The 12,573-nt window shown below is 55.6% G+C and overlaps 1 protein-coding gene across 2 annotated transcripts in view; it reads left to right on the top strand.

Moving 5' to 3' along the window:
- Positions 1–274: 274 nt before the first annotated feature.
- The window catches only part of LOC137358230 (RAF proto-oncogene serine/threonine-protein kinase-like), a 30,966-nt gene continuing 18,667 nt past the window's right edge, over positions 275–12,573 (top strand). The window contains exons 1-3 of one of the 2 annotated variants that reach the window (XM_068024117.1): positions 275–316; positions 9,578–9,708; positions 10,272–10,389. In XM_068024117.1, the coding sequence (XP_067880218.1) occupies positions 283–316; positions 9,578–9,708; positions 10,272–10,389 (283 nt within the window). In that variant the 5' untranslated portion in view covers positions 275–282. Of the gene's footprint in view, positions 317–9,577; positions 9,784–10,271; positions 10,390–12,573 lie in introns of both variants that reach the window. The other variant, XM_068024116.1, reaches the window with a different exon arrangement.

Consider the following 12,573-nt stretch of genomic DNA (forward strand, 5'->3'; position numbering starts at 1 on the left):
TGTTACTGAGTATTGGTGTTTATCGGACAGTGAGACTCTGTGTTACTGAGTATTGGGGTTTATAGGACAGTGAGACTCTGTGTTACTGAGTATTGGTGTTTATAGGACAGTGAGACTCTGTGTTACTGAGTATTGGGGTTTATAGGACAGTGAGACTCTGTGTTACTGAGTATTGGTGTTTACTGTCTTCCTGTGTTTGATGTCATGGTGCTGAACACATTTGTTTCAAGTTTCTTCTTCATTGCTGAGCTGTTTCTCTTGGGCTGATGGTTTCATGTTTCTATGTTGCAGGATGCACTGAAATCTCATGTCGTTGGTAAGTTTATTCGTTGTTTCCTGTTTCACTTTCTTGAGACGGCATCTGATAGAAACCTGTAAAATTCGAACAGGACTAGACAGACCCGATGCAGGGAGGATGTTCCCGATGGCTGAGGAGTCCAGAACCAGGGGTCACAGTTTCAGGATATGGGGTATGCCATTTAGAACCGGGATGAGGAGAAATTTCTTCACTCAGAGGGTGGTGAACCTGTGGAATTCTCTACCGCAGGAGGCAGTGGAGGCCAAGTCATTAAATATATTCAAGGAGATAGATATATTTCTTCATGCCAAATGGATATGGGGTGAAAGCGGGAATAGGGTACTGAATTAGACCATCAACCATGATCTTTTTTGAATGGTGGATAGGCCTATGTTTCTAGGTTTAACTTACCGTGTTTCCTCCGGACCGGGTCCCAAGAGGAAGCTGATGGAGAACTCGATATGTTCCAGAACACCGGGTCCAGTGTACAGAACACAAGGGCCCAGGGTATAATACACACAGGGACCCAGGGTACAGAACACAGGGGCCCAGGGTATAATACACACAGGGACCCAGGGTACAGAACACAGGGGCCCAGGGTATAACACACACAGGGACCCAGGGTACAGAACACAGGGGCCCAGGGTATAACACACACAGGGACCCAGGGTATAACACACACAGGGACCCAGGGTACAGAACACAATGGCCCAGGGTATAACACACACAGGGACCCAGGGTACAGAACACAATGGCCCAGGGTATAACACACACAGGGACCCAGGGTACAGAACACAATGGCCCAGGGTATAACACACACAGGGACCCAGGGTACAGAACACAATGGCCCAGGGTATAACACACACAGGGACCCAGGGTACAGAACACAGGGGCCCAGGGTATAACACACACAGGGACCCAGGGTATAACACACACAGGGACCCAGGGAATAACACACACAGGGACCCGGGGTCCAGAACACAGGGGCCCAGGGTATAACACACACAGGGACCCAGGGTGTAACACACACAGGGACCCAGGGAATAACACACACAGGGACCCAGGGTGTAACACACACAGGGACCCAGGGTACAGAACACAGGGGCCCAGGGTATAACACACAGGGACCCAGGGTACAGAACACAATGGCCCAGGGTGTAACACACACAGGGACCCAGGGTGTAACACACACAGGGACCCAGGGAATAACACACACAGGGACCCAGGGTGTAACACACACAGGGACCCAGGGTACAGAACACAGGGGCCCAGGGTATAACACACACAGGGACCCAGGGTACAGAACACAATGGCCCAGGGTATAACACACACAGGGACCCAGGGTACAGAACACAGGGGCCCAGGGTATAACACACACAGGGACCCAGGGTGTAACACACACAGGGACCCAGGGAATAACACACACAGGGACCCAGGGTGTAACACACACAGGGACCCAGGGTGTAACACACACAGGGCCCCAGGGTATAACAGACACAGGGCCCCAGGGAATAACACACACAGGGGCCCAAGGTGTAACACACACACGGACCCAGGGTATAACACACACAGGGACCCAGCGTACAGAACACAGGGACCCAGGGTACAGAACACAGGGGCCCAGGGTATAACACACACAGGGACCCAGGGTATAACACACACAGGGGCCCAGGGTATAACACACACAGGGACCCAGGGTATAACACACACAGGGGCCGAGGGTGTAACACACACAGGGGCCCAGGGTGTAACACACACAGGGACCTAGGGTACAGAACACAGGGGCCCAGGGTATAACGCACACAGGGACCCAGGGTGTAACACACACAGGGGCCCAGGGTATAACACACACAGGGACCTGGGGTACAGAACGCAGGGGCCCAGGGTATAACACCCACAAGGGCCCAGGGTGTAACACACACAAGGGCCCAGGGTGTAACACACACAGGGGCCCAGGGTATAACACACACAGGGGCCCAGGGTATAACACACACAGGGGCCCAGGGTATAACACACACAGGGACCCAGGGTATAACACACACAGGGACCCAGGGTACAGAACACAGGGGCCCAGGGTATAACACACACAGGGGCCCAGGGTATAACACACACAGGGGCCCATGGTACAGAACACAGGGGCACAGGGTATAACACACACAGGGACCAGGGTGTAACACACACAGGGACCTAGGGTATAACACACACAGGGACCCAGGGTACAGAACACAGGGGCCCAGGGTATAACGCACACAGGGACCCAGGGTGTAACACACACAGGGGCCCAGGGTATAACACACACAGGGACCTGGGGTACAGAACGCAGGGGCCCAGGGTATAACACACACAAGAGCCCAGGGTGTAACACACACAGGGGCCCAGGGTGTAACACACACAGGGGCCCAGGGTATAACACACACAGGGGCCCAGGGTATAACACACACAGGGACCCAGGGTACAGAACACAGGGGCCCAGGGTATAACGCACACAGGGGCCCAGGGTATAACACACACAGGGACCCGGGGTACAGAACGCAGGGGCCCAGGGTATAACACACACAAGGGCCCAGGGTATAACACACACAGGGGCCCAGGGTATAACACACACAGGGACCCAGGGTACAGAACACAGGGGCACAGGGTATAACACACACAGGGGCCCAGGGTATAACACACACAGGGACCCAGGGTACAGAACACAGGGGCCCAGGGTATAACACACACAGGGGCCCAGGGTATAACACACACAGGGACCCGGGGTACAGAACGCAGGGGCCCAGGGTATAACACACACAAGGGCCCAGGGTGTAACACACACAGGGGCCCAGGGTATAACACACACAGGGGCCCAGGGTATAACACACACAAGGGCCCAGGGTGTAACACACACAGGGGCCCAGGGTATAACACACACAAGGGCCCAAGGTGTAACACACACATGGACCTAGGGTATAACACACACAGGGACCCGGGGTACAGAACGCAGGGGCCCAGGGTATAACACACACAAGGGCCCAGGGTATAACACACACAGGGACCCAGGGTATAACACACACAAGGGCCCAGGGTGTAACACACACAGGGGCCCAGGGTATAACACACACAGGGACCCAGGGTATAACGCACACAGGGGCCCAAGGTGTAACACACACATGGACCTAGGGTATAACACACACAGGGACCCGGGGTACAGAACGCAGGGGCCCAGGGTATAACACACACAAGGGCCCAGGGTATAACACACACAGGGACCCAGGGTATAACACACACAAGGGCCCAGGGTACAGAACACAGGGGCCCAGGGTATAACACACACGGGGACCCAGGGTATAACACACACAGGGACCCAGGGTACAGAACACAGGGGCCCAGGGTATAACACACACGGGGACCCAGGGTATAACACACACAAGGGCCCAGGGTACAGAACACAGGGGCCCAGGGTATAACACACACGGGGACCCAGGGTATAACACACACGGGGACCCAGGGTATAACACACACGGGGACCCAGGGTGTAACACACACAGGGGCCCAGGGTATAACACACACAGGGACCCAGGGTATAACACACACAGGGACCCAGGGTACAGAACACAGGGACCCAGGGTACAGAACACAGGGGCCCAGGGTATAACGCACACAGGGGCCCAGGGTATAACACACACAGGGACCCAGGGTATAACACACACAAGGGCCCAAGGTGTAACACACACATGGGCCGAGGGTGTAACACACACAGGGACCCAGGGTGTAACACACACAGGGGCCCAGGGTATAACACACACAGGGACCCAGGGTATAACACACAGGGGCCCAGGGTATAACACACACAGGGACCCAGGGTACAGAACACAGGGGCCCAGGGTATAACACACACAAGGGCCCAGGGTATAACACACACAGGGGCCCAGGGTATAACACACACAGGGACCCAGGGTACAGAACACAGGGGCACAGGGTATAACACACACAGGGACCCAGGGTGTAACACACACAGAGACCTAGGGTATAACACACACAGGGACCCAGGGTACAGAACACAGGGGCCCAGGGTATAACACACACAAGGGCCCAGGGTGTAACACACACAGGGGCCCAGGGTATAACACACACAGGGGCCCAGGGTATAACACACACAGGGACCCAGGGTACAGAACACAGGGGCCCAGGGTGTAACACACACACGGGCCCAGGGTATAACACACACAGGGGCCCAGGGTATAACACACAGAGGGACCCGGGGTACAGAACGCAGGGGCCCAGGGTATAACACACACAAGGGCCCAGGGTGTAACACACACAGGGGCCCAGGGTATAACACACACAGGGACCCGGGGTACAGAACGCAGGGGCCCAGGGTATAACACACACAAGGGCCCAGGGTACAGAACACAGGGGCCCAGGGTATAACACACACGGGGACCCAGGGTATAACACACACGGGGACCCAGGGTATAACACACACAGGGACCCAGGGTACAGAACACAGGGGCCCAGGGTATAACACACACAGGGACCCAGGGTACAGAACACAGGGGCCCAGGGTATAACACACACAAGGGCCCAGGGTACAGAACACAGGGGCCCAGGGTATAACACACACGGGGACCCAGGGTATAACACACACGGGGACCCAGGGTATAACACACACAGGGACCCAGGGTACAGAACACAGGGGCCCAGGGTGTAACACACACAGGGGCCCAGGGTATAACACACACAGGGACCCGGGGTACAGAACGCAGGGGCCCAGGGTATAACACACACAAGGGCCCAGGGTACAGAACACAGGGGCCCAGGGTATAACACACACGGGGACCCAGGGTACAGAACACAGGGGCCCAGGGTATAACACACACAGGGACCCAGGGTATAACACACACAGGGACCCAGGATATAACACACACGGGGGCCCAGGGTATAACGCACACAGGGGCCCAGGGTACAGAACACAGGGGCCCAGGGTATAACACACACAAGGGCCCAGGGTACAGAACACAGGGGCCCAGGGTATAACACACACGGGGACCCAGGGTACAGAACACAGGGGCCCAGGGTATAACACACACAGGGACCCAGGGTACAGAACACAGGGACCCAGGGTATAACACACACGGGGACCCAGGGTATAACACACACAGGGACCCAGGATATAACACACACGGGGGCCCAGGGTATAACGCACACAGGGGCCCAGGGTACAGAACACAGGGGCCCAGGGTATAACACACACAGGGACCCAGGGTGTAACACACACGGGGACCCAGGGTATAACACACACGGGGACCCAGGGTATAACACACACAGGGACCCAGGGTATAACACACACAGGGGCCCAGGGTGTAACACACACGGGGACCCAGGGTATAACGCACACAGGGGCCCAGGGTATAACACACACAGGGACCCAGGGTATAACGCACACAGGGGCCCAGGGTATAACACACACAGGGACCCAGGGTGTAACACACACGGGGACCCAGGGTATAACACACACAGGGGCCCAGGGTATAACGCACACAGGGACCCAGGGTGTAACACACACAGGAGCCCAGGGTTTAACACACACAGGGACCCAGGGTATTACACACACAGGGGCCCAGGGTATTACACACACAGGAGCCCAGGGTTTAACACACACAGGGACCCAGAGTATAACACACACAGGGGCCCAGGGTATTACACACACAGGAGCCCAGGGTTTAACACACACAGGGACCCAGAGTATAACACACACAGGGACCCAGAGTATAACACACACAGGGGCCCAGGGTATTACACACACAGGGACCCAGGGTATAACACACACAGGGACCCAGAGTATAACACACACAGGGGCCCAGGGTATTACACACACAGGGACCCAGGGTATTACACACACAGGGACCCAGGGTATAACACACACAGGGACCCAGGGTTTAACACACACAGGGACCCAGGGTATTACACACACAGGGACCCAGGGTATAACACACACAGGGGCTCAGGGTATAACACACACAGGGGCCCAGGGTATTACACACACAGGGGCCCAGGGTATAACACACACAGGGACCCAGGGTTTAACACACACAGGGACCCAGGGTATTACACACACAGGGACCCAGGGTATAACACACACAGGGGCTCAGGGTATAACACACACAGGGGCCCAGGGTATTACACACACAGGAGCCCAGGGTATTACACACACAGGGGCCCAGGGTATTACACACACAGGGGCCCAGGGTATTACACACACAGGGGCCCTGGGTATTACACACACAGGTGCCCAGGGTATAACACACACAGGGACCCAGAGTATAACACACACAGGAGCCCAGGGTTTAACACACACAGGGACCAGGGTATAACACACACAGGGGCCCAGGGTATAACACACACAGGGGTCCAGGGTATAACACACACAGGGGCTCAGGGTATAACACACACAGGGGCCCAGGGTATAACACACACAGGAGCCCAGGGTATAACACACACAGGAGCCCAGGGTATAACACACACAGGGGCCCAGGGTATAACACACACAGGGACCCAGGGTACAGAACACAGGGACCCAGGGTATAACACACACGGGGACCCAGGGTATAACACACACAGGGACCCAGGATATAACACACACGGGGGCCCAGGGTATAACGCACACAGGGGCCCAGGGTACAGAACACAGGGGCCCAGGGTATAACACACACAGGGACCCAGGGTGTAACACACACGGGGACCCAGGGTATAACACACACGGGGACCCAGGGTATAACACACACAGGGACCCAGGGTATAACACACACAGGGGCCCAGGGTGTAACACACACGGGGACCCAGGGTATAACGCACACAGGGGCCCAGGGTATAACACACACAGGGACCCAGGGTATAACGCACACAGGGGCCCAGGGTATAACACACACAGGGACCCAGGGTGTAACACACACGGGGACCCAGGGTATAACACACACAGGGGCCCAGGGTATAACGCACACAGGGACCCAGGGTGTAACACACACAGGAGCCCAGGGTTTAACACACACAGGGACCCAGGGTATTACACACACAGGGGCCCAGGGTATTACACACACAGGAGCCCAGGGTTTAACACACACAGGGACCCAGAGTATAACACACACAGGGGCCCAGGGTATTACACACACAGGAGCCCAGGGTTTAACACACACAGGGACCCAGAGTATAACACACACAGGGGCCCAGGGTATTACACACACAGGGACCCAGGGTATAACACACACAGGGACCCAGAGTATAACACACACAGGGGCCCAGGGTATTACACACACAGGGACCCAGGGTATTACACACACAGGGACCCAGGGTATAACACACACAGGGACCCAGGGTTTAACACACACAGGGACCCAGGGTATTACACACACAGGGACCCAGGGTATAACACACACAGGGGCTCAGGGTATAACACACACAGGGGCCCAGGGTATTACACACACAGGGGCCCAGGGTATAACACACACAGGGACCCAGGGTTTAACACACACAGGGACCCAGGGTATTACACACACAGGGACCCAGGGTATAACACACACAGGGGCTCAGGGTATAACACACACAGGGGCCCAGGGTATTACACACACAGGAGCCCAGGGTATTACACACACAGGGGCCCAGGGTATTACACACACAGGGGCCCAGGGTATTACACACACAGGGGCCCTGGGTATTACACACACAGGTGCCCAGGGTATAACACACACAGGGACCCAGAGTATAACACACACAGGAGCCCAGGGTTTAACACACACAGGGACCAGGGTATAACACACACAGGGGCCCAGGGTATAACACACACAGGGGTCCAGGGTATAACACACACAGGGGCTCAGGGTATAACACACACAGGGGCCCAGGGTATAACACACACAGGAGCCCAGGGTATAACACACACAGGAGCCCAGGGTATAACACACACAGGAGCCCAGGGTATTACACACACAGGGGCCCAGGGTATTACACACACAGGGGCCCAGGGTATTACACACACAGGGGCCCTGGGTATTACACACACAGGTGCCCAGGGTATAACACACACAGGGACCCAGAGTATAACACACACAGGAGCCCAGGGTTTAACACACACAGGGACCAGGGTATAACACACACAGGAGCCCAGGGTATAACACACACAGGAGCCCAGGGTATTACACACACAGGGGCCCAGGGTATTACACACACAGGGGCCCAGGGTATAACACACACAGGGACCCAGAGTATAACACACACAGGAGCCCAGGGTTTAACACACACAGGGACCCAGAGTATAACACACACAGGGACCCAGAGTATAACACACACAGGAGCCCAGGGTTTAACACACACAGGGACCCAGAGTATAACACACACAGGGACCCAGGGTTTAACACACACAGGGACCCAGAGTATAACACACACAGGGACCAGGGTATAACACACACAGGGGCTCAGGGTATAACACACACAGGGACCAGAGTATAACACACACAGGGACCAGAGTATAACACACACAGGGACCCAGGGTTTAACACACACAGGGACCCAGAGTATAACACACACAGGGACCAGAGTATAACACACACAGGGACCCAGGGTTTAACACACACAGGGACCCAGAGTATAACACACACAGGGACCAGGGTTTAACACACACAGGGGCCCAGGGTTTAACACACACAGGGACCCAGAGTATAACACACACAGGGACCAGAGTATAACACACACAGGGACCCAGGGTTTAACACACACAGGGACCCAGAGTATAACACACACAGGGACCAGGGTTTAACACACACAGGGGCCCAGGGTTTAACACACACAGGGACCCAGAGTATAACACACACAGGGACCAGGGTATAACACACACAGGGGCTCAGGGTATAACACACACAGGAGCCCAGGGTATAACACACACAGGGGCCCAGGGTATAACACACACAGGGGCTCAGGGTTTAACACACACAGGGGCTCAGGGTATAACACACACAGGAGCCCAGGGTATAACACACACAGGGGCCCAGGGTATAACACACACAGGGGCTCAGGGTATAACACACACAGGGGCCCGGGGTACAGAACGCAGGGGCCCAGATTACGGAATGGGTGGGTGTGTACTACATGGGGAAGAAAAGGACAGTACACGCGGGTCGGGGCAGGCGTGCAGTTCACCGGGGTGGCTGTACGGCGGTACTTGAGGCGGGGTGGGTGTTTGACACCTCTCGTGGGAGCGTGACGCTGTGACCTCTGATTTTCCCTCTCCCCCCCCCCCCCCCCCCCCAGGGTCCTGCAAGCAGTCACCCAGCCCGCCCTACTCGGCCTCACCGCAGGGACCAGCGACTCCGCAGCCCAAGTCGCCGGTGACGCCAAACCGGGAGAGGAAACTGTCGTCGTCGGACGACAGGAGGAAAGTGGTGAGCAGAGCGGCGGGTGCTCGGGTCACGGGCGGGCACGGGTACCAGGACCCAGAACTGTACCCAGCACTCCAGGTATGCACGCGACCTTATTCGAGATGAAGCTCCTTAAGACCCGCTAAGAGTAACGTGGCAGAAAGTCAGTGACAGGGTAACAGCCGGGCAAGGGTAGGGGTAGGGGACGGGGAGGGGGGGTTAGTGGGGGAGTGCAGGAGCAGGCTAGAGGGGCTGTATGCCCTCATCCTGCTCCGATTGCCGACGTCTACGGGCTACAACACAGGCTGGAGTGCATTACACAGGCTAACGCGGCCCGGGGTGCAAAACGAAGGCGAACACGACCCGGGGCGTATCAGCATGAGCTAGCGCAGCCGCTGTCTGTGGGTGTTCCGTTAACTTCACACCACTGTTTTGAGTCTGTCGGAACTGAATTGGGGGAGTGGTAATCGGCCTTTGAGTGAAGGGTCTCCCTATGGGAGAGGGGGTCCTTTCGGAGAGATCACCCTGTGAGTGAGGGGCCGCCCACTCTGCGGTGTGTGATTAACTCCGTCTTGCTTGTTTTCCAGAGGGCGCGGCCGTACAGAGATTCCAGCATCTACTGGGAGATCCAAGGCAGCGAGATAAACATACTGAAAAGGATTGGAGCAGGGTCTTTCGGGACTGTATACAAAGCAAAGTGGCATGGTAAATACAGGGGCAAGAACGCGGCAGGGAGAGGACAGGAGCACGCTAAGCACAGGGCAGCGTGGTTGCTTGCCTTTCAGAATGCTGACCTCTCTCCTCTCCTGGTTCTTGCAATGACTGATTCGACAGTGGGGAATTTAATATTAGCACCTCTTTCTCACCCAGGTTCGAGCTGTCTCTTTCCTCAGTTTAATGCCTGCTCCTTCTCCCCATCGCTGTCTGCCTGGTTTGTCTCTGTCTGTCCCTCTTCCCCTCCTTGCCTCTCTCCCAACCCTTTCTCCCTCTCTCTCTCCACGCTCTCTGTCTCCAGTATGTCTGTCTCTCTCACTCTCCCTCTCCCCCCCACCCCCTCCCCTGTCTCTTGCATGTCTCTCTCACCACTCTGTCTCCCTCTCTCTCCACTCTCTCTCTCTCCTGTGTGTCTGTCTCTATCTCTCTCTCTGTCTCTCCACTCTCTATCTCCTGTGTGTGTGCCTGTCTCTCCACTCTCTCTATCTCCAGTGTGTGTGTGTCTCTCTCTCTCCCCACTCTCTCTATCTCCAGTGTGTGTGTGTGTGTGTGTCTCTCTCTCTCCCCACTCTCTCTATCTCCTGTGTGTGTGTGTCTCTCTCTCTCCCCACTCTCTCTATCTCCAGCGTGTGTGTGTGTCTCTCTCTCTCTCTCCCCACTCTCTCTATCTCCAGTGTGTGTGTGTGTCTCTCTCTCTCTCCCCACTCTCTCTATCTCCAGTGTGTGTGTGTGTCTCTCTCTCTCCCCACTCTCTCTATCTCCTGTGTGTGTGTGTCTCTCTCTCTCCCCACTCTCTCTATCTCCAGTGTGTGTGTGTGTGTCTCTCTCTCTCTCCCCACTCTCTCTATCTCCAGTGTGTGTGTGTGTGTCTCTCTCTCTCTCCCCACTCTCTCTATCTCCTGTGTGTCTGTCTCTCTCTCTCTCCCCACTCTCTCTATCTCCAGTGTGTGTGTGTGTCTCTCTCTCTCCCCACTCTCTCTATCTCCAGTGTGTGTATGTGTCTCTCTCTCTCCCCACTCTCTCTATCTCCAGTGTGTGTGTGTGTGTCTCTCTCTCTCCCCACTCTCTCTATCTCCAGTGTGTGTGTGTGTGTCTCTCTCTCTCTCCCCACTCTCTCTATCTCCTGTGTGTCTGTCTCTCTCTCTCTCCCCACTCTCTCTATCTCCAGTGTGTGTGTGTGTCTCTCTCTCTCCCCACTCTCTCTATCTCCAGTGTGTGTGTGTGTCTCTCTCTCTCCCCACTCTCTCTATCTCCAGTGTGTGTGTGTGTGTGTCTCTCTCTCTCCCCACTCTCTCTATCTCCTGTGTGTGTGTGTCTCTCTCTCTCCCCACTCTCTCTCTATCTCCAGTGTGTGTGTGTGTGTCTCTCTCTCTCTCCCCACTCTCTCTATCTCCAGTGTGTGTGTGTGTGTCTCTCTCTCTCTCCCCACTCTCTCTATCTTCTGTGTGTCTGTCTCTCTCTCTCTCCCCACTCTCTCTATCTCCAGTGTGTGTGTGTGTCTCTCTCTCTCCCCACTCTCTCTATCTCCAGTGTGTGTGTGTGTGTCTCTCTCTCTCTCCCCACTCTCTCTATCTCCAGTGTGTGTGTGTGTGTCTCTCTCTCTCTCCCCACTCTCTCTATCTCCTGTGTGTCTGTCTCTCTCTCTCTCCCCACTCTCTCTATCTCCAGTGTGTGTGTGTGTCTCTCTCTCTCCCCACTCTCTCTATCTCCAGTGTGTGTGTGTGTGTCTCTCTCTCTCGCCCCACACTCTCTATCTCCAGTGTGTGTGTGTGTGTGTGTCTCTCTCTCCCCACTCTCTCTATCTCCAGTGTGTGTGTGTGTCTCTCTCTCTCTCCCCACTCTCTCTATCTCCAGTGTGTGTGTGTGTCTCTCTCTCTCTCCCCCCACTCTCTCTATCTCCAGTGTGTGTGTGTGTCTCTCTCTCTCTCCCCCCACTCTCTCTATCTCCAGTGTGTGTGTGTGTCTCTCTCTCTCGCCACTCTCTCTATCTCCAGTGTGTGTGTGTGTCTCTCTCTCTCTCCCCACTCTCTCTATCTCCAGTGTGTGTGTGTGTGTCTCTCTCTCTCCCCACTCTCTCTATCTCCAGTGTGTGTGTGTGTGTCTCTCTCTCTCCCCACTCTCTCTATCTCCAGTGTGTGTGTGTGTCTCTCTCTCTCTCGCCCCACACTCTCTATC

This window comes from Heterodontus francisci, chromosome 49, assembly GCF_036365525.1.
Source record: "Heterodontus francisci isolate sHetFra1 chromosome 49, sHetFra1.hap1, whole genome shotgun sequence".
NCBI lineage: Eukaryota > Metazoa > Chordata > Chondrichthyes > Heterodontiformes > Heterodontidae > Heterodontus > Heterodontus francisci.